Source organism: Pogoniulus pusillus, chromosome 3 (genome assembly GCF_015220805.1).
Source record: "Pogoniulus pusillus isolate bPogPus1 chromosome 3, bPogPus1.pri, whole genome shotgun sequence".
Classification (NCBI taxonomy): Eukaryota; Metazoa; Chordata; class Aves; order Piciformes; family Lybiidae; genus Pogoniulus; species Pogoniulus pusillus.
Window position 1 is genome coordinate 48,082,834 of NC_087266.1, and position 24,138 is coordinate 48,106,971.

The window sequence follows — 24,138 nt, forward strand, 5'->3', positions numbered from 1 at the left end:
GTCAATTGAGACAAGTCAAATGCTTTTGCAGGACAAATCTTGATGTGGCTTAGGAATGCCTGTAAGTGCTACACGCAATCTGACCTCCAGGATGCTTATGCATAGCTTCTTTTGTATGGAAAAGTTAGAAGGCCTCAAGGTCTCCTTATTCTGTTGGTAAATACTACTCATGGGTGGCAGGAAAGTTTTTCTGTCTCCATGGTTATACACTCATGTTGCCCATGGCTTCCCTCCACAAAAGGGAAGGTCTGGCTAAAGACTATTCATGAGGAAACAGGAAAGATGCATGCTTCTAAGATGATGATTTGTACCACACTGTCACATACAAATGAAACAGAGAGCCTGGAATCAGTAGTAAAAATTCCAAAGAACTCAAAGCAAAATTCAGTTGAGGTCAGAAATAGCTGACAAGAATCCAGTATAATTTCATGTCTTACCATCTTTAGAAGTAAGACTACATTTACTTTTCACCATTAAACCATCATTATGAAACACGACGTTACCAAAATTGGCTTGCATGGAAAATTGTCAATGGTTTGGAGACAAACAAAATATTTCAAATACCCTGCCCTTTTGCTTGCAGAAGGCACATTTATCTTCCCTGCTTAACACTCCCTTGCACAACACTTAATGTATCTGCATAGAATCCCCAAGCAGGCAGTGATGAGCAAAATGCTGGAGTAGGTTAGGAAAAAATCAAACAGAAAAAAGGCTACTGGAAATTTGGTTTTTAGTCTGTTTACTACTGCTGGCTGCAGGGCAAATCTCTACTTAAAACAATACAGTTATCACAGCAGCAAAAGTGTTTGCTTTTGAGTCTGATGACTGCTGAATGGATGAGTTCTATTCTGCACATAGATATATCATGACATTTGTGTGTCTTACACCTCAGCATTCAATGAAAGTAGAGAAAATAAGTACACCTCCCTCTCCTTTACATAAACACAGGATTTGCAGTAGTATTTAGTACTGTCAATCTAAACTGAAGCTTACCAACTTCTCCAGACCAACACATGCAGCCTCTTCCTTTCTTCTTAATGAGTAGCAAAAGATCTTTTTCTGAGGTCCCTAGAACTACTGGGATGATATCCTCCTGTAAGAAGGGTCTCTGAAATTGTCATCATACTGCTTAGCCAGTTGGGCCTGTTTTTCAGGAAAGATGTGCAGAGCATCTACACATCACTTTACCCATTTTATAACATAGAAATTGCTCCCTCCCCATCTCCCCAGAAGACTTCTCACATTTTCTACTTTACAAGAAGAGGTAAGGTGAGGAAGACAAAAACCCAAACAATGGTTCCCAACAAATCATAGACAATGTCTCATACATCAGACTTCTCAAGTTTTACCTGAAGCACAAACATTTGAAAGAGGAACTGATAAATGGAAGCCTACACCATGCCTTCAGGTTTTGACACAACAGGCACACTCAACATAGTAACTTGGCAAGAAAAGTGTCAGAATCTAAGTGTCTGAGCTACACATCTATAGACACTTACACAGAGTCAAACCAACAGAGTGGAACTACTACTGATGGAAATAATATCTATGCAATTGACATCCCACCTGCGAGAGGGTGAGAAGCTATGTTTGTGCGTGGTTGACTTGGCTGGAGCTCGGGAGGTTTGCCTTCGCCTCGCTGCAGGTGGTGAATACTCCCTGGAAGGGGAAGAATTGCTGCCAGAACGATCTGCAGGACTAGGGGAACGCTTCTGTCTATGGGAGCTTTCAGAGGCATCCCTGTGAAAAAAACAGCAGCTTGTTCAACAGGCATAACACAGCATTAGTACATCTCTAAAAAACTACAAACAACTCCACTGCAGAATCTGTGTTTACAAGATGAAGAACTGTCTTACACATCATTTGCTCCATACATAATAAAACTAGCAAAACTTCAACATTCTAAGACTGACATTAAATTTCTTGTTAATCACTGGACTGTAGAATACTAAACTAGAATATGGTGGAACTAAAATGGTTGGGATTTTGTTTAGTATTTCGTTTGGCAGCAAAACAGAATTCCTAGCAATGGAGAAACTTGTACATTTCAACTTAAATACATACTGGTAGGTCAGAAAATAACAGGAATACTCGGACCACTATTTTGTATACACACACCCTTATGCACAAATATATATATAGAGAGAGAGATATATGTGTGTGCAAAAGTGAAGTAATTCTAAAATTGCAGTAGTTTTTGACTATTTGAGAAGTACTTTTAACCTGCTGAAAACTGGTGAGAATTTAAACACACCCCTGCAAATTTAGGAAGACCTTAGTCCTCTAAGATTTCAGAAGTGCAGGCAAACAGCCAAGTGAATGACTGAGAAGGATTTTGACAAATGAACTGTTCCACTGGTGAAAATCCAACTTCCTGAAAAAATCAAAGGATCTTTTTAAAAGGCATCTTTCACTAACTTATGTAATTAAAACTTACCAATTCTGTTCTAGTCTATCAATCCATCTTTAGAACGCACTTAAAAGGTTGTTGGCAAAGTAGATATAAATTCCTAATTATTCAGTGTTCGATAAAAGCAACTTTAAAAAGCAAGGTTATGTTAATGTTAAAAGCTAATAATGCAACATAACTTACCTCTGCTTCTCTTTTTTTTCCTTGTGCCTTTCAAATTCACGCCCTCTCTCTTTCACCTCCCTTGCCTTTTCTTCTGAACGCTCCTTTCCTTTATGTTTTTCTTTGTGTTTTTTCCCCAGGGGAGTTTCCTCTTGGACTGGAGGAGGAGGGCTAGGGGTACGAGGACCTTTCTTTTTACTCTGGTTACTTTTAGAACTCCTAGAGATAAAGCACCAGGGAAGGGAGGAGAAAAATGAAGGAATGGAAGACTGCCAGCCATTTCAAATGCTGATTTCTCAGACGTTGCCAAGAAAGTTATAATATAAAATGTATAATGCCCTTGAAGGTTTTAGGATAGGATTCATCATTCCATTAGTGAACAGCATTCAATAACTGCACTTGACTGAAAGGTGAACACATAGTAAACAATTCACATTGAATTGTAACCTTTACTTCTGTAGCCTGCAAACAAAAATACAAATTGCTCCCACTCAGAACCAGTTTCCAAAGTTGAAATGCCCTTGGATGGACCACACAGAGATGAGCAGAATATAGAACATCGTGTGGACTCCAATTTCTGCAATACAATACCTCAATCACACCCATAAAATAGCTTGAACAAGTCATGTCAATTTAACATTGACTATCTGATGCAGAACAAAGCATCCAAAATATTTCTGAATATGCATTTTGTTAATATATAAAAAAATATACCCTGTTTTATAAGTGACCACTGACATAAACCTGGTAAAAATGACAGGTCACTGCATACTACATGTCAGTGGCACACTAGCCCAAGCTCTACATTCTTGTATCAGAATCAGCATTGTTCTGTCCCTATTTTAAAGGGGATCTTTGCTTTATAAATACAGATGTGTCTGCTTACACTGCTGAAATTTCTTCCCTATACAAATCACAAAATCAACTAGGTTGGAAGAAACCTCCAAGATCATCCAGTCCAACCTAGCACCCAGCCCTAGCCAAACAACGAGGCACTAAATGCCTCATTCAGTCTTTTCTTGAGCACCTCCAAGGACAGCGACTCCACCACCTCCCTGGGCAGCCCATTCCACTGCCAATCACACTCTCTGTGAAGAACTTCCTCCTAACATCCAGCCTAGACCTCCCTCGGCACACCTTGAGACTGTGTCCCCTTGTTCTGTTGCTGGTTGCCTGGCAGAAGAGACCAACCCCACCTGGCTACAACCTCCCTTCAGACAGTTGTAGACAGCAATGAGGTCCCCCCTGAGCCTCCTCTTCTCCAGGCTGCACACCCCCACCTCCCTCAGCCTCTGCTCACAGGGCTGTGTTCCAGGCCCTGCACCAGCTTCATTGCCATTCTCTGGACACATCCCAGTACCTCAACATCTCTCTTGAATTGAGGAGCCCAGAACTGGACACAGCACTCAAGGTGTGGCCTGACCAGTGCTGAGTACAGGGGAGGAATAACCTCCCTTGTCTTCCTGGCCACACTGTTCCTGATGCAGGCCAGGATGCAATTGGCTCATCTTCAGCCTACTATCTACCAGCACCCCCAGATCTGTTTTTTCCTGGCTGCTTTCCAGCCACTCTCCAGCCTGTAGTGCTGCTTGGGGTTGTTGTGGCCAAAGTGTAGAACCCTGCACTTGGCCTTGTTAAATCTCATCCCATTGGCCTCTGCCCACCCACCCAGCCTGTCAAGGTCCCACTGCAGGGCTCTCCTACCCTCCAACAGATCAACACCTTCTCCTAGCTTGGTGACATCTGCAAAATTACTGATGCTGAATTTATGCAATCCCCTTGTCCAGATCATCAATAAAGATATTGAACAGGACTGGGCCCAGCACTGATCCTTGGGGGACACCACTAGTGACTGGCTGCCAAGTGGATGTGGCACCATTCACCACTACTCTCTGGGCCCAAATGCTGCAAATGGACTCAAAAAGTCCTGCAGGCATCAAGAACTTAGAAACAAGTTCTCAAGACTGACATTTCATGGCAAGGCACCCAGTTTCAACTTATCATTTCCACATAACTTGTTGTTACTTTTATTCCTACTGCTCCTGTATTTCCTCCATTTTCTCCTCCTGAACTCTGAGAACTTTCTTGCCTTCAAAGTAAAAGATTTCCTGGAGAGCAATATGGAACACCAATAGAAGGTGTGGTTGGTCAGATTTCAAACATTTTGCTTCAAGCTAGAGAAGACACTGTACAGGCTGCAGCATCTCACACAAACATGCTTCCCACTTTTTAATGGTTTGTATTTCCTCATCACCTCCCTGGGACTATGGACAGACAAAGAGAAAAGACCTACTTGTAAACCATGAAATTACTCAACTGATAATGACATGTATATATTTTTTTACATAAGATGATTCACAACACAATTTAGATATCTATCCCTAAAGTTTAATAATTGAAAGTCCTGAAAGCAAAGAAAATAAAAAAACATTCATGAAAACCCCAGTAATTAAAACAAAAAAAATCAGTATGGCTCTCAGTTCTCACTTTTTCAGATGTGTCTATACACTGACCTTTGTTGATCCAAAAGTGGGGAAGGTACAGTGGTTGTTTTCTTCTCTTTCTTACTAGCTGAAGATGATGACTTGGGACTGGATCTTCTTTTTGGAGATTTGCTAGACTTCCTTGGTGATGGTGACAATTTAGATCTAACCACCTCTGGAGAAATCTTGAAGAAAAGAATATGTTAAATGGTTAAGATACTGATGCCCAAAATCTTATCTGAATGCTGATAAACAAATCAGATATGTAAATACAGCAACACTGCACATCCTAGACCTTAACCATGTACACTTTTACCTCAAATAAACTAAACAAGTCACTTTCAAAGAAGACCAGAAAAGCAACATGATGAGAAAAGAGTGAAGAGGAGCCAATGCACCAATACATTAAACTACCTGCAACTAGAAGTTTAAAATCAGTAAATTTTTAGTTAGCACTCAAGTTTGTCTTAAAAAACCAACAAATACCTCCTTTCAAGCTATTGCTATTTTGAATCTTCCTTACAGTTTTAGAGTTTCTAACACACAGCTTTGCCTCTGTCACTGTGTTTTGCTGCTGTAAGACATGTCGGAAAATGCCTTGCATTCTTTTGTATGCCTTCTCTGTTAAAAGTCTTACTAGTTTCATGCCATTAAAATCCCTTAAATCCTACTCATTTAATAGCTGACTTGGTTATGGTGCTGGGTGATTTGTCAGATACTTGTAACTAATATCAAGTCACATAGTAAGCTATACACGTGCCAATTATTTACCACTACTTAATGCAATAGTGCACTCGTAGCTCGGGAAGCTCAAGTCTCACAGGGAACAACCAGAAGGCCATGAAGTGGCTGCTTACTTTTCATTTAAATTTTTACATGAACATAATACAAACCTCTTTTTTAATGACTATTTCCTCTCGTTTCTCCATGTTTTCCTGTTCCAACTTCATGAGTTCTCTCTGGATCTTTTGGCGCTTCATTTCCAAAGACAGCTCGTGATCATAATCGTAATTAACATCTCCATTATCAGAGTCTTTATTTTAAACAAAAATAGATTAATAAATTAAATAAAGACTATTTAGTGAATTGGATGCCAAGTATATATATTTCCATGACTTTTAAGCATTGTATGAAAGGATGAATGAAGCTAGGTTAAAACTCTCCACCAATTGTGTGTGTGAACCTGAAATAACTCCAGTAAGTTCCATACAACCTGCAGTTACATTCTTAAACCTAATGAAGAAAACCTTTAGTTCTTTCAGAGACTTGCATCCACTAGCCAGGGGAAACTCAGTAAACCATATATTTAGATTTCAATAAAAAACAAAGCAAGCCCCCAAATTTGAAAGGGTGTCTTCACAAAGACCAAAAAAAATACAGAGTCTTATCTGAGAAATGGATTTAAGTAGTGATGCACGATGCTAGAAGACTTTGTTAACAGCAGAGCTCAGAAATCAATTTATACTTACTCAATTATATCTACAGATTAATTTTAAAATAAAAGGTCTATATGACCTCTTAGACTCAATTAGTGCACACTTAAGGACTTTATTTGTGTAAAAATATTATTACTATTTGGTTTTTCATATTAGAAAAAGTGTCATTTCCTCCTCTTCTTCATTAAGTCATGGTTAGTTAATATCACATACTTCACTCTTTGCCACTGCAATCTTACTGAAAAAAATAAAGCAGTTTTACTCTGTTTACATTTCTTACTTTGTTTCTGGCTATTGAAGTCTCATGCTAAAAAAGCACTTTAGGAAAATATCAGAGAAGATGACTTCATTAAAAAGTCATTAGCTTTCACTCCCCTTCCTACACACATGAACTACATAAAAGGTTTTGCAATAACTGAACTCAGCCTACAAAATCCCTTCACATGTCATGAATACATAGTAACAGTTGAGAGAGAGGTATAGTTCTTAACAGATTCTGTCTGCTTATGTAGCACTCACTAGAACTTGACAGATCACAATTCTACTTCATCTGCAGAATTATAATGAACACTCTTTCAGAAACACAATCATCATTCTCAAGCTGAAAGCCTCAGCACCTAACAGTTAAGACATTCATACTATACATTAATACAGAACTCAAAGATTTTATGTTCCAAACTTTACTGAATTAAGATTCTATTTCCATGCATACATGTCAAAGGTCAGTGTTTCTTAAAAATCACAGAAATCAAAGCATATTATGGCTAACATGAAAATGTGTTATGGCTACATTTCTATTCACAAATTGTGCTCATGACACAGCAAAACAGTATTTGCAATACTTACAGAATATAACCACAGAAAAGCAACCTACTTCATGAAATCTACAAAGGAACTCCATCCCACAAACAACTTTCAGTACACTTTACTGCAAATGCAATCATTGTATCTCAATTCACTCAGAAGGGATCAAGATTCTAATTTCCTCTTGCAATATGGTGACTACTTCTGAAACTCTGACACATGATTACATAAACATTAGTTCATTAGATGCTGCCATAACTTCACTGTAAGGTAAATTTGGCCTCTGGAAAAAAAAAGTGAAACTTGGGAGAGAGAAGAAAACAAGGGCAGTTTTTTCTCAACTCTCCACATATTAAAAAGTATTAACAACACCAGTGAAATCAACTTTAACCACTACAAATAACAACAAAAACCCCCATCTAAAGAAAACTTTGTTTTCAGAAAATAAGTAGTTTCCCAACTGCTGTTGTTAACAAGAGAGTTCACAGCATTACAAATCATGCAGCAAAAACCTGTCGACTTCTGAATTCAAAGGACTCACACTCCCTCCTCAAACTAAGCAGTTGCAAGACTACTTCACATGTAAGCTGGATTCCACTAGTGATCTAAATGTGAAAGGTTCAGCCATGGAGGAGCCTATGGCCAAGCTCCCTGTTGTCAACAGGCAAACAAAGGAAAAAGAAAAAAAGCATCCAGTAAGTTGGTTTTACCAATGTAGCAGTCCAACTCAGATTGCTGCTTTGCACTCCATTAAAACAAAACCCACATTAATGGCTGCTGCATTATTCTCCTTAGAGATCAAATCCTTAAGCATCCAGATTTAAATAGCCTGATATTCTTTCAGTTGTAGGTAGATCATTACATTAATTACACTTACCTTCTCTATTTGTTTCCCAATCCCCATTTTCCTCTTCACTTTCTGGTGTTCTCTCCTTAGTAATTTTGATATCCTCCTTTTCTCTATGTCTTCCTCGTGAAGACTCTTTCTGCAAAGGGAAAAATGCTGCATTAGAGTAAACAACTTTGTTTTAGAAGAAGCAGATATATTTTACATGGTATTTTGGCTGTTTCTTTTTATAGTACAAAAAGCACTTTCCCCTTTACCCTGTCGAACAAATACCTTCTTAAATGAGACTCCACAGGCAAGGTGGTCTTATGCAATTTCATAGAATCAGTATGCAAATAGCAGATGGGAAAAAGAGAATAAAGGGTTTATGAACTCAGGAGGTTTAAAGACAGGGCAAGAATCATGCCAGATAATCAAGTTCAAAACAGGAACTGAAAGAACAGATCAGGTTCTTAAGATCAGAAGTTTATGACTATTCATTGAGTAGAATTTTAACAGCTTGAGTAAGAGTTCTCAGCTGTAAATAAGAATATTTATATGCAAGGCAGAAGAGCCTCAGAAGCTGAATCGTTTAACTATTCAGAGAATAAAGAATGGGGGGTGGGAATAATAAAAAAAAATTGAAACAGAGCCCCTTGGCTGCCAGAAGGAAATGGAAAAAAGGCTAAAGCAGCTTTATATTTGAACTTTCACTGGATCAGAGTCACTAGACATCCAACTATTGCTGTAGCATCAATTCTGCACGTGGCAGATAGTCCTGCAGATCTAAGGAAGCAAAGAACTATTCTTAAAGACAACCATTTCAAGACAATTGAACCTGTGCTGCTCTTTTCCCCTTGCTAAATTACAACAGTAAAGCTGCATAGTTGCATCACTGCCTCTCCTGAATGTCATTCTCTAAATAATCTATGTGGCTCAAGTGGAGTACAGGACAAAGATTTTTCACTATTTGCAAAAAAAAAGACACATCCAAGCTTAGAAGTATTTCAGATTAATTTATTAAGTAGGAAAGCAGAAAGAGCAAATAATGAAAGTCTGTCCCATATCCCGTTTGCTCTCACCTCCCACAGCGCTTTGTCTTTTCGGGATCCTTCAGTTATGATATGTAGGAACCTTTGTTTTTAATGCCAAGAAAAGGAGATACCTGAGAATTTCACTAGCTATTCTTTATGAGATTTAGATCTTGACTTAAATTAAATCCTTAACATCACCTTAGAAACACAGCAAGAAAAAAACACAGCATTGTAGATAGCCATTCCCAAGTAAGTAAAATTCAACTATTCCTTATTAGTCACTAACAATGTTGAAATCTTATCTCTAGCTGTAGTTAATGACATAAACCATGTTAGAACAAGTGCTGCATTTATTTTACCTAGTGAAATGCTTCAAAGCACATCTATCTTTGAGCCTTCCACCTTGATGCATTCAGTACATCATATTCAAAGCCTTGGAATGTTTAGAAAAAAATGACTGGTCACTATGTGACATGAAGGAGTTTCACGTTAAAGAATTAATGTGTGTCATGTTTAAATTAAAGCAGCTTGCAGAGTAAGGGCAAAAAAAAAAAAAGACCTTTTTCCTTCCATTAAAGGACTTCTAATTTGATGCACAAGAACCTAATCAAGTTGTACTGGCTGCTGACATCATCTGCAGATGGGTCTATATCAACTATGCTCCCATCACAATACAGGCATTTCAGTCTGAAGCAAGAATTGTACCATGCTCCAAAGTAAGTTACTTTGAAAGAAAATGGCTCTGGTAAGATCTGAAAACTCATAACTTTATCAACAAGCTTCTCCTGCAGCCATTAGTTTTTTTTCTTAGAAGATGCTATTTTTTCTAGACTGCCCTCCTTGAAGTTTGCATCTCTGTTACTAAAACTCTGTACTTCTGCTTTATATTTCACCTAACTGTAACAATATAAACAAAAAATTTCTTAAATGTCATCACTAGTTTCTTGCTAGTAAAGTGAAATAAGCATGTTAGGACATCCCCATGACACTGATTCAAAAAAACCCAACAACTTGTAAGCAGAGAATGTACAGGTAAGTCACGAGGTGTCAAGAACAATACTACACATACAATACTACACAACTTATATGCATTTTCCCTACACCTGCAACTTACAACCAAATGCAACCACCTTCAAACAGCCTCTGTTTTCTCATTTCAGTTAACTTGGCCGTGCCACAATCATATGTCTACAGAAAAACTGATTACAGAAATGGCAATGAAAACAACTTTATTGTATTACTGAATCTAAGGGAAGGGAATAGACAATTTCCATGCAAGAATGCTGTTTTACAAGTCAGGACAACCATTCAGACACTAAATGACTTCAGTTTAGTTGTTAGGCAAGAAATTTTGGTAACAATGCATTTGGAAAAACAAAGCTCAGTTTAGAAATTCAGTATAAATAAAGAATCTAATTTATGATGGTTTAAAGTATCTCGATTTTCTCATTGAACTCTTCAACATACTGCTTTTACTGTACTTGTTCCATGTACAGCATGTTTAATTCCCTCAGACAATGAGGGCTATTTTCTTCATATCCTTATAGACCTTCTTGTACTTTACATGTTTTTTTTTTTCCTTTAATAAGCCAAGAATAAAATAAGCCAAACTTCTAAAGGCCAATAGCACATTTTTAACTTGTACTTGAAGTTGCTGCACCTACTTCAGCCACATTTGTAAACTACCTATCTGCAGACTGAAAAGCTACCTTTACTAGAGAAGTAATGATAAACTTTCACAATATAATAAAAAAAAAAGAGACTGCAGATTATCTTAAGAATAAAAACATACCACAATTTGTCTATGCTGTTTCAGGTATCTGCTCAGAGTTAAACTATTTACACGTGTTGGGTAGATGATCCCAGTTTAATGCTGACTTTCAGGAGGAATTATACTGAAGAAAGGAAGAGAAAAAAAAAACAAACAAAAAAACCAACAACTTTCTGTCTAAAGTCTGTGAGATGTTATTTAATGTCTGCTTAAGCTGAAGTTCCACAGCCCCTAAGCACTCTACAGCACAAGACTTGATGGCTGCTTGAATGAATTTCCCACCAGGAGAGTTTGGCTAAGAACAAAATTACTCATCTAGTCTGCAAAACACACTTCTAGCCAAGAAATGTTATTTTACAGCATCAATGGAGAAAATACTTCGTGTTCTTACAATCTGCAATTCATACAAGGCAGAAGCTTAATTTTCAGCCTTATCAACACATGTATATGCAGCAACAATACAAACTAATTCAAAAGCACAGGTCCCTTTAAATCTAGAAGAAGATATTATGTATTGTGCCTAGAATATTTTGTGTAAGAACAGCACTATTTTTCTCTACTTTTACAGTGTAAACTACCACCACACTACATAGACATACAAGAAAATGAACCTGAAGTCTCCCTGAAATAAACAGGTGTTTTTTCCATTTCAGAGATGGAAGACAATGTTGACTTCCACTCTAGCAGAGATATTCAAAAGCCACACTGACAGAAGCACAGATATGAAAGAAGTGACACACATCCCTTACAAAATTCTTTCCTAAGTGCACTTCCCATTGTTCCTTCCAAATCACACAAACCTCCCAGCTAATACTTCCATGTACTCCAGTTTAACTGCCTTCTCATAATACAGAGAAAATTCCAACATAAAAATTTCCAACCAAATAAAATAACAGCAGGAACCTTATCTAATTATTTGCATAATAATAATGGAGAGACTAACATACAGTGCTGAAATAAATCCTAACACAAACCTGACAAACACAGAAACAACTGAGTTCAAGCATACTGTCCCTAAAAGTAACAGTACAAAGACATAAAGAAATAATATGGGACTTATTCTATATCCTGTCCATAAAAGAAGTTTTTTTTCTAAATACATATTTTAGTAGTTATGTCTCCAAAGAAATCTCTTCTAAAAAGATGTTGCACTAGTTATACTGTCTCAATTTTTTGTTGAGTCTATTCAAGATTTTTGACTGTATCTTCTTGTAATCAGGTATAATTATCATATATAACATAAATATGCCACTCTTTCTAGTGGAATTAAAGTATGAAGATGACGCATCAAATTTACATTCTCTCAACCATACATTCTATGCATTCACCACATGTCCTTTCTTCCCTCCAGTCTCCTTCTCACCAGTTTGCCCACTTCAGAAAGACTGCAGTTTCTTGCATACACACGCTCACAACCAAACAGCATTTCAAATACAACTGGACCATGAATTTCTACAGTATAATAAACGTCCATTTTTTATTCCATTTTTATATACCTGCATGTTTGCTTCTGCAGCTGAGACTGCACTTCGAACAGATAGTTTTATTGAGCTGTCCACAATAACTTTTCTACTGGATGGTTTCAGTTACTCTTAAAATATTAGTTCATTTCTTTGCTTTAAATAATTTCTTCATTTTGCATTATCTTGCACTTGCCGACATCAAGTTTCATCTGCCATTGTACTGCCAAGACCTATCCTTCCCCAACCCCTACTGCATTCCTCAGACTTTAGCAATCTCAACTACTGCTTTCATATCTTCTGCAAAGTTTGACATTTGGGATGTCTAACATTTTTTCTGCATTCTTAAACTCTTTAAACACCACAGCATTCTCTGTAACTAAGTAATTTGACATTAATCTCAAGTGTTTCCCTTAGCTGGCTTCTAAACCTGACAATATTATACCTGCTATTCTTTGTCCACATATATGCCTGAAAAGCCTTCTCTCAAAAGAAGCTATTTAAGGTCTCACCCACATTACACAATTCTCTCTTAGCCAGTTCTAGTAGACTGATGAAGCACAAATTTTTCAGGAGCACTAGTTAAAAAAAAAAAACACAAACCAAACCAATCAAACAAAAAATGACCAAAAATCAAACCACAATTACAAAACTTTATGAAACAAGGTACTTTTTGTTATTTCAAAACAAAGTTAGTATTTCTCATCCAGCTCCTCTGTTATCCCAAAAGTTTTAATAAGAGATGGAAACATCATATACTAGATCTCCACCATAATAGTAGTTCTAGTGATAGGGCAAGACTTTTTGTTTGCAGTTCAGCCACTTCGGTCTTCTGTTCTCTTAGATATTCTGGTTCTTTGCAATGCAACTTGGAACGATTATCCCTCTTCATCTATTTGCTCCAGAATATTTTCTTGGCATATCCCATATTTTAGGAGCTGGTTGCATGCAACCAATACAAAAGCTCAGCGGTTTCCTCAGCCTTCTGTTTTATGGGACTGGAGGTTTTTGTTTCTCTGCAGTGTGCTTATCATGCAAGTAATTATTTGGTATCTTAAAAGACCCACTAATTATTCAATTGATTCCTGCTTCCAGTTCACCTTTACTTGGGGTTTAGTTGTTTAAGAGTATTTTATTATTACATTAATAGAACGCTACAAAAAGCAGGGTTAACTAACCAGAAGCAAGAGTTACATCAAAATTATAGTTGTACCAGGAGAGAAGTTACATCAAACTTTCAATACGGTCGGAAAAAGCACTTTTCCCACCAACCACATACTCAATAATTGAACAGTTTATTCACAATAAACTATCAGGGAATTAAAGAAACACATTTAAGTAAAAGAGTAAAAAGATAGAAAGTTTACACAAATTAACAGCAACTGAAAACATGATTGGAAGGTAAGCCATTCTGTTAATTTAATGATAGCAGCTGCTGTTCATTTCTATACACCTGACACAAAAATTCATTTTACACAGTAAGTAAGAGCAGACCAAGGGAAAAAAAACCAGAAAGCTGTTAATACCTGCAGAAGCAAAACTGATTTTTCACAAATAAAAATCTTTTAAGCATTATTTTTATGAAAATGTGTTTAAAAAACATGACACAGGTACAGAGTCACGCTACCAACTCTGCCCATTTGTTTGTAACATCAGGAACAGATAATACAATTAAAAAATGATTAAGTTCTTACATTTGAGGGGCATATGGTTGTAAAAAGATAATTAGAAAATGTGAATGATAATGAGTTTTTTTGCAAAATCCAAAAGCAAGCAGTTGGGATGGCTGATGAGGATGTGAGGAGGAAGGCAAAATGAACCAGCATGACAGTAACTGCATGACCTCATTGAAAGTAAATTTGGGAGAAAACAACTGGTTCAAGGATGCACGTAAGCAATGGATATGAATAAATGTTGAAGGAAAAACAGTAGATGATTGAAATCACAGTTAATACACCTTCTTGGCATTAATCAAAGAGTCTGCACTCTTATTAAATAATTGTTTATCGATATTTGTAACATGTTTTAGTCTGTGGGATTTATCAAATCTTTGGGAATCAAAAGATCAGAAAGTTCTATCAAACTGCAAAATCATACAATTGTTAAGACACTTCAGAACAAAGTATGTCACATGCTATGTACAAAATGATCAGTTCATTAAAACATTTTGGATAGTACAAGTCACCATGATCAGGTTCCTAGGACACACTGCCCAATTGCTACTGAAGGATTCTGGACTTCTGCAAACTCCATTCTTACCCTAACAGGAGAGGATGATTCCTCTGTACTTCGTTTCTGTGGCTCTGCTTCAACGTCTTGACGTTTGTTCTTCATTCTTTCCCGAAGATCTCCAGTGGGTCTTTCTGGTGACCTGTATAACATAGAAACACAATAAAACCAGTTCTATGGCACTATTTTTAAAGGGATATAGTTTATATTTCACTTCTTTTCTACTAGTATATACAGAAATATCTAAACCTCCCACCCTGAAGTGGAGTAACATTAAAAGAAAAGGATGTTCTAAAGGGCTTAAGCATTCTAAGAAAGCAAGTCTTTCAAAACATCAAAGATGACTTGAATCTAAGAAGAAAAATCACTTGTTTGTATATATGTCATGACTCAATTACTACTCTAGATCAGCTTCAGGTGATCCTATATAGAACAAATCATCCTTTGTGAGCATCATAAAAATGTGTTTCGCAATTACTTCTAATAAATCTTTCAAGATGATTTTTAGCCTTCTCCATGTTTTAAGATGCATCAATTTTAATATATATTTCATGTGTGTGTATATATATACACACATATGTACAAAATACAATTAATGCAGAGTTGAACTGCTGTATTTTCAATAAAAGCTATTACAGCAGTGTGGAAAGTGTAGGATGCTCCTTCTCCCTATCACAAGATATCTATGTCATTCTGTCACCTATTAGTACAGACTTTAAGTTCCTTGGTCCCTTGTGCATTGAAAAAGAGCAACCCTTGCATTCAAACATGCTCATAAGCAAAGGGGGTGTAGGAGCTGCTTGAGCTGCTTCAAATTATCTTTCAAGCTCGAGAAAACAAATCTTCTCTCCACGTAAATCTAGCCTGAGTTTGGTACTTCTGTGATGGCTGTTACCCACATTCTTCTATGAAATGATGACATGAAATTACTGGGTCCATACCTATCAGTTTAAACTAAAGAATCTTAAAAGAAATGTTGATATTGCCTTGGCTGTATAGAAGAGTTATATATCTGAATGATGAAATTTGCATTTGCTTGATTTTTCAGATTGAATTAGGGTTTCCATTTGGAAAGTGATGCTTCTTCCACCCTTCCTCTGCCACATAATACACAAAAACTAAACTGTCTTTTGCAGTGTATGCATACAAACATCTAAATTAGTATTATTTGATTTTTGATCTGTGCATATCTGAAAAACAATTGGTTTCTACTCCCTCTTATGCAATGTTACATAAATTTAATTGTTTAAACTGTGTCATAATTCTTTATGGCATTTAATGATGTGATTCTTTATGGCATTTAATATTTCCTTAAGCTGTAAACACAGGTCAATCTACAAGACAGTGTGCTTATTCTTTCAGCACTAAGAGGATGAAATAAGATCACAGAATTGCAGCATACAAAGATAAACAAGGTATCTTTTTGCATGCATGATTACATCATGTTGTGACAGTGTTTGGCTTTAGCAAAGGTTATGATTCAAGGTGGGTTCTTCCCCCTCCTCCCACCTTAGAAAATTCCTTCGCACTACCAAAACTCTCCAAAGCATTCAAAACCATCAATTACCTCAACAAATAAACAGACTTTCAACATTACCATGGAAATTCAATGCCTTAATTTTTAATAATATTTCAGCTACTGCATAAAAGATTTGCACTTGTGAAACTGAACAGTAATTTAAAATGTGAAAATATTACAGATAATTACTAGTAACTCCTCAAGAGGAGCAACTTCAGGAAAAATCTCAATAGCTAAAGGAAGAAGCAAGCAAATTTATGCTGAATGCAGTTCATGTAGTTGCTAGAAAAATACCATTTGCTTTGTTATATGCTGAAGTGAAAAAACATCCAAATTATTTCTCTCTCAATTAATACCTTTTTCAACGGGTGAGAGAAGAAAAAACTTTTGCTAAAAATTTATTTAAATCTCCCTGAAGATTTTTAAAAACCCATCCAGAAATCACAGCAACTTAAAAAGTTACAGCTTCAGGGTTGGAGGAGGTTGTCTGATATTGTTAGTTTTGGAGGAGGAGAATTTTTTTCAGATTTAGAACACTGGAGCAAAGTCATGGTAAACATCCTACTCCTCCTTTCCAAAACACACCATACTCTCCTTCCCCACCCTCAGAATATAGTAAGATTGAAAATGTGTCAAATTTTAAGAAATAATTACTCAGGAAGCTGTAACTACTATCAGATACTTAAGCTTAACACACAGAAACAAGCTGGTCTACTAGTTGATTCTTCCTTGAGGTGTACTGCATTTTAAATTGTGCACAATGGTTTCTTTTCTACACAACCTTCCCCTACTTCCCCCCTCCAAAAGAGATCTTTGGTTACTGTAGATAATGCACACTGTTGAATTTCAACAGGTAACAATTTTACCTCTATAGTTTACAATGATGTAGCTAGACTGCAACTGGTAAAACCTATCACACAAAAGGCTACACAGCATTACTCCTGTACACTGAAAGAAGAAAACTACTCAACAGTAAATTGCTCTTTAAGCACTCAATACTTTTCCTGGGCCCATCTTTTAAATGAGGCCTAAAATGCAGAATTTAGTAATTTCAAATTTTAATCACTGCAGTTAAGCAATTTTAAACAGTTCAGGTCTCCATATTCAATGGTTTGGTTATGAAACATACATTCATAACAGCACTTCTGTTATGTTTCTATGTCTCTTAAAGTGTTAAGAGCAACTACTTAGTGGCAGGTACACATTACAGCATCTGACTACATCTCTCTGTGTGTGCATAGGCAGATAATTATTAGTGGGTTAAGTAGAGATTACAATTAAAGGCTCATGAAATATTGTCCTGCTTTGAAATTTCCACATACAACAATATTTGAACCTTGCAAAGTCCATACATTCTTACCCAATATTACTGCTAGCTTGGTTTGGTTTCTAAAAACAATACAGAATTAAGAGGATCAGACAGGCTGAGGGACACTGATGGAACAGATCCTGCCAACAGTATAAAAGAACCAGCAGGAATCTGCCAAGCAGCTAACCAACAATCTATGAGAGGAATGAGGGCAAAATTCCTTATGAGGTATCATGTTTACACATAGCTCTTTCCTTGTTAGCTTCTTATTTTAGGCACCTGGAAGACTGACAGGTCTATTACTGAATTCTTAATATCCTGATCAGATATGTAGAAACATGCAAAGTTTTATTTTTACAACAGCAAGATTAAAATTCATGCTGTGAGATGCAGCATTAAAGCTGACACAGTGATAACGAGATAGACTTTTAAAGTGTTTTTCACACTTTGAAGTTTCTTTAGTGTCTGGTGGGAGGTATTATGGTCAGATAAAATAATTAACAATGAGACTTGTTTCAGACAGGTATGAAATTGAGGGGGCAAGACAGAAAGGCAGCAGGATATGCTATGTCCTAACAAAATGCTTGCAAAGCACACAACTTCACCAGGAGGTCCCGATGAACACATATAGACACGTTGCCATTACGTTGTCCAAGACACTTAACAAGAACACTGCTTAAACTGATGTGGAAGCAGCAATTGCTTGGCTTGCAAGAAGCCAATAAAAATGTATACAAAATATCTAAATCTCAAAATCTCTGTGATGTTATATGGCATGAAAGTGTCAACATAAACCAGCTTTTTCTGTGCCTGGCCAAAAACTATCAGTAGAAACTTCTGACGATGGTTATGCTTTTTTCATTTGACTGTTTTGGTGCTTGTGTGTGGGTAACAGGAAGGGGCTTCCTTCTCTTTTTTAATGTTGAATGTAACAGGCAAATAAGAAGCAAGATTAATCCTTTGACTTTTTCATACAGTCCAAGTAAAAAAAAAAAGTTAGCAATAAAAAGAAGTAAATCAACATTATTTTTAAATGTCAGTGGTGACAGTGAAGCATAAACAGCGATTTAATCGTTACAAGAAATGTCACTTCTCTTCAAACAACCAAGCAGAACTATGCACTGAATGTTCCAAACACTGAAAGCAAGGAGAAAGTGACATTCTAACTGTTTTAGGATTTAATCTCCACTCTTTTTTTTCCATTTGGAACATTCAGTACAGAACAAAGTTAAATCTTTTAAAACCAAAAGGACACTAAAGACAGTGAGACTTTGCATCCCAGCCACTACCACCTTAGAAGCAATGGAAGATCAAACAAGCAAAGATCATCCATAGAGTATGCCACAAGAACAGGAAAAAGAATCAGAAACAGAACCTTAACCTCATACCAACCTTCCTGTTGTTGCCTCACACTTTGAAGCTTCTCTGTGCCCATCCCATAACCCACAGGTAACATTGACATTACTGCAGCATTATGAAGCACAGTTGTTTGTGCTTCAAATATGAAGCCTTCATACAAAGAGGTACTATGCTAAAACTATACCTTTTGTCCTTTATAAGAACACATCTGTTTCCCTGAAGGTTCATGCCACAGATTGGACAGCAAAAAAAAAAATCACATTTCAAAAATTATAGCAATATATGAAGAAGCAGATAAAAATACTTCCATCTGAAAAATGAAATAATGTTTTGGATCTCCTCCTATCATACAAGATATTTGATATACAGATGTCCTTCACAAACTATGTTTTCAAGTGTTTTCTCACAACAAGAGAGGAAGGATAGACACCTCATCCATCAAATTACATAGCAAAGGCAGAAGGGCTGCAATTATGTGAGTACTACTCTTATGTAGATGCACACCAGCATTTTAGCCAAGGACAGAAAGGCCTGTCACTAAACTACACCAAAAAATATTACATGTATTAAGATACTTGAATTTCCCATTTCAAGTAATATATGAAGTTAATCTGCATGAAGTGGTCTCCATTCATTTCTTTTAAGGCTACATACACACAAAAATCCTGAGAAAACTCACTGCAGGTTGCCAAATTAATTGCTTCAAGCAGCTTCACAATGCAATTGGCTATTGATAAAACATACCAACAGGCACACCACAGCATTTCACTTATTTCTTTTTTTTTAAACAACAAAACAAAATAGAAAACATATTTGCAAAAGCTATTTTCCTACAGCATGTGAAGAATTCAAAGTGAGTTCTTGATTTACCTTCTATAACTGCTGCTATAGCCTTTACCTCGTGGTGAAGGGCCATGTACGAATCTACATGTGTTCCCATAGAGGCAGTTGCCAGTCTTCAGCCAGTTACGGCACTGTGTCTAAGAGACAGACATCACTGGGTGAATTTCACACTCATTTCTGGAAATACCATTGGTGTGAGTGTGGCAGAACAAGCAAACGACTTCACATTAACTCCCATTTATCTGCAATTTCTCTCCACTAGTAATATAACTCATTAAAAAATAAAACTTCTTTTAAAAAGATAATCAGCAGAGAAAAACTTAGGTTGCTGGAAATACCATTGATATGCACAGTACTACTGCTCCTGTCCAAAAGCTGGCACACTCTAATATTAGTATATTGAACAACTATGTGTTAGTTAAGGGGTTCTTTTCACCTTTACTAGCATCAGTGACATTTGAGCATTTGGTACTTGTGAGCTAGCCTTTCCCACCACCTAAATCCTGGAAAAGAAGATGCTAGGGTGGAGAGGAAAAGAAGACATTTACAACTCACCTCTGCAGTACTTCCAGTGCTGGGTCCAAGCCTTTCGAACACACTGGGTCTTCGGGATGTACTATCGGATATGGTCTTGGTATTTTCCACTGTGACCTTCCTTCTAATTTTTGACATTTTGTACTACTTCAACCAAAAAAAAAAAGCAAAACTGTAAAATCCTTCAGTTTGGGGCTACTGACATTGAACTCGCATGAATAAAATAGCATGATGTACAGAGTAAGAGCTGCTGCAGAGGTGAAGAAAGAAACAGAGGTCATGAATGAGTGAAATGTATCTAATAACAAGAAACTTCTCTGGTTTTAACTAGTCAGCTGAACACTGATAATTTTTCATTTCATTTCATGACTTGCTTTGGATTCTTCAGCAGCCCTTCAGGAAAGACCGCATGATATGTTACTCATTTAGGTAGCAAACACCACACAGAACAGATGATTCCTTTCTTCATGCATTTTTTTGTGCAAGAACTTAAGCGATTTCACATGAAAACAACCTTTAATATTTCTTCACCAACCTCTGAGAAACAGGTTCTGATTACTAAAAAAGGCTCCCATTCTCAGAAGCAAATCTTCAAAAATGAGAGCTCCATTATTTCCCTGGCTTTGTTGTGTGTGACAGTTTAGTGAAAATCACTTTGATATCATTCACAGTCCTTGTTTGATGGTGGCTTGTATCCTACCACTCTTTGGAAGCACCTGAGTTTACAAAAAACCTAAAATACCCACAAAATGAAAAACAGATTTTGAAGCAAATAAAGCACAAATTTGATAAATAAAAAGTCACAATTTACCTTACCTGAGAAAGGAAGGAGTCACTGAATACAGAAAGAAAACCATATTTAACCAAACAAAACAAAAAGAAGATACACATTTAGCACTAGACACAGGTTGTAGAAAGCACAAAATGGGCTCCAAACTACAAAACAAATTTGGGAAAATCTGCCAGTTGCAGATACAGTTAAAAAAAAACTACCTCTTAGTTGTACTGTAAAGCACCACCATTCTAGAGCTCTTTAGTCAGTATAACGGGACTAGTCAAACACTCATCTCCTGCCCTTCTGCCGTCACCTCTGCTCCTATCCATGTCACTGCATTTAGGACACACACACAAGCTAATTTCTCATCCACAAACAAGTTACAAGTGACAAAAACCTCATCCATACAGTCAGAATAATGCAAACTCAAACTAGCACCCACCAGACTGGTTAAATATGAATTTTCACTGATCTCATTAGCAACATGTTCCCATAGCAATCAGATTCTAAAACAGTATTGCTGTAACTTCTATTTTACACTTGATACTTTGATAATACCTTTTTCTCCCTCGTACCTGATGAAACTTCATTACCTGAATCCTACAGTTACTTCAGTGACAAGAACTCCCTAGAAGTTTGACACTTGTGCACTTTCAACGAACACAACTGTGCTGAAGCTCTTGCCAAGCACTTTATATCCTCTATAAGCAACAGAAGAAAGCAAGCTTACACTATGTACTTGAGAGATTTCTCAGCTCTATTACTCTTTTTCCAAGCCTTTGATTATCTGAAGAATTTTATTTCATCACTAACCTTCAGATAACCAAGACTCCCAGAAGGTAGAAGTTAACCATGTGGTGTATACCAGACATCAAAAACAATGGTTAACATCAATTAGTGGAAGCAGACAGTGAAAAAGTAGAATTTACCAGAAGTAGGAAATTAATTTTGGTTAGTAAAAACTGTGGAAAGCAGAAATTTCCATAAAGATCTAACTGAGTTAGAAAATTGAGTAATACAACAGCAGATGAAATGCAAATAAATAATGTAATGCACACAAGGGTAAATGATTTAATCTAAGTACTTGATGAGTTGAAATTAGTCCAGTCTTCTGAGAAAAACAATTAGGAGTCATTGTGGACAGCTCAATGCACAGCAGTAGTTATAAAGTCTGACAGGATAAACTACTGAAGTTAGAAAGTTGAAGAATACCATATCTCACCTAGCTGAGCACCCTTCAATTTCAGAATTGTTTTCTGTTGTATTTCAGAAAAAAATACCACTGAATTTGTAAGGTTTCATGCAGCTATATTCTTTAATAGTGGATACAAAAATTGACTGACATATGGTAAGCATTTTGAGTAAGACAATCAGATACCAAATACTGAATTTGGTTAAATATTCAGAGTAAAAAGAGTCACATCTGAAATAAAAAGGGTTAGAAGAACGGCACTGGCAATGGCAGGGGGCTAGGGTTCAATACATGAAGGACAGGTAAGATGAGTGCACCTAACATGTAAGTACAGTACACACTGATGTGATAGCAGCAGCATACAAATACAAAAAAAAAACAAATCCAAGAACTTAGATCCATTTTGCCTCCTAATTTAAATGTCCTTAAAAAAAAAGGTAAAACACTTCTTCTCAAATGTTATTTTTCCTTAGGAAATAGTACCTTAACTTCCATAGGAAGTTACAGTGATGACTAAGCTCAAAAGAATAGCTACAAACATGGAGAGGATGAAGTGAGTAACATCATAAATGAACGAGTGATTTCATTGCAACTTTGCACTTCCCTATGCTTTTGTCAATAATTTCCTATGAGGAAATTAAAAGAACACCTTCCAACTCAGAATCTTCTAAGATTTGTAAAACTCCCTATTTTAAACAAAATACAAACTTGGGGGTATGAAATGATGAAACATTCAGGTAGCATTCTATTATATCCTTGCATTCTGGCCCATATCCACCAGCTTGCAATTAAGAACATTAACATAACAAAAGAGATACTTCATGAAAAAAACATTCTAAGCAAATAAAATCAGCACACTGTAACTGCACAGCATATTACTTTCTGTATGTACATATTATGAATCTCAGTCTTTCAATCAGAAGCTGCATGATATTTCACTATGTGAATACAGCTGTTAATACAGTCCAGACACATTCAGAGGTAAACTGTGGAAATTTCACTATGTCAAACATTACATTTAAGACTGTATCTGAAAATTCAGTCAGTCTCGTTTTCATTCTTCAAAAACCAAGGAAGTTGGAAAAAATAAAGACACTATTAAAACGATATTGCAGCTGAAAACTCAGATGCATAACAGCAGTTTTATATTACTGACAAGCTTCCTTGATTATAAACAAGTACTGTGAAGTGAAAATATATGTGTTTTAATTTCAAAAAATTTCAGACTTCAAATTAATGCATAATCATAAACACATTAAATGGAACATCCCATAAAAATTACCATAACCTGCTCAATTCTCACATATTTTCATCTAATGCTGCTTTACACTACATGATCACAGTCCTGCTATCAGTTCCACACTGACAGCCACTGCAATGATTCTCCTTTCCATCAAATGTCTGTCTTTGAACCACAACCTCATTATCACTCACGTGGATTAGAGAGTACTGAGTATCAGTGTGGACTGAGCCTTGAGCATTCATTTTTCTACACTTCAAGTAATTACTACCATAATTAAAAAAAAAAAAAAAAAAAAAAGGTTTCAAAGAAGAAAATTATGTATTTCTCTATTTCAAATACATGACACTGCATTGCTGAATCTTGGGGCACTGAAGTGTCTGCAACTTCTGAAACGGCTTCCCAGAGTGACGCAAAAATTAACTTTATAGTCCTAAAATTAATTCTGGCTTTAAGTGCAAAGTATCAAGTTTCCATATATAAATAAGATCCATGGGAATCTTTAATAAAAAAGTTAAAATATTTTAACACTACAATAACTTACTTATGCATCTTATTCTTTCAATGGAATAACTTTTCCAGGGTGAGAGACAACTTGTTAATGATATTAACTATACTACCATTTAAAGGAAGATACACCTCAGTATTACTTCACGAAATAAGTCTGATTCATAGCCAAACTTGAGAGGACCATACCTCCACAGGTTTCCTACCTAAAAATAATACTAAAAATAGTAAAATAAGTTAAGTTA

At 36.4% G+C, this 24,138-nt stretch overlaps 1 protein-coding gene across 4 annotated transcripts in view; it reads right to left on the bottom strand.

The window, feature by feature from the left end:
• ZC3H13 (zinc finger CCCH-type containing 13) overlaps positions 1-24,138 on the bottom strand; it is a 49,129-nt gene that overhangs the window by 23,398 nt on the left and 1,593 nt on the right. For 3 of the 4 annotated variants that reach the window (XM_064175234.1, XM_064175226.1, XM_064175219.1), the window contains exons 2-9: positions 20,201-20,326; positions 19,673-19,782; positions 14,646-14,757; positions 8,173-8,281; positions 5,949-6,088; positions 5,086-5,240; positions 2,594-2,791; positions 1,567-1,740 (exon numbers count right to left, since the gene is read on the bottom strand). In XM_064175234.1, coding sequence (XP_064031304.1) covers positions 1,567-1,740; positions 2,594-2,791; positions 5,086-5,240; positions 5,949-6,088; positions 8,173-8,281; positions 14,646-14,757; positions 19,673-19,782; positions 20,201-20,317 — 1,115 coding nt within the window. In that variant the 5' untranslated portion in view covers positions 20,318-20,326. The remainder of the gene's footprint in view (positions 1-1,566; positions 1,741-2,593; positions 2,792-5,085; positions 5,241-5,948; positions 6,089-8,172; positions 8,282-14,645; positions 14,758-19,672; positions 19,783-20,200; positions 20,327-24,138) is intronic. The other variant, XM_064175225.1, reaches the window with a different exon arrangement.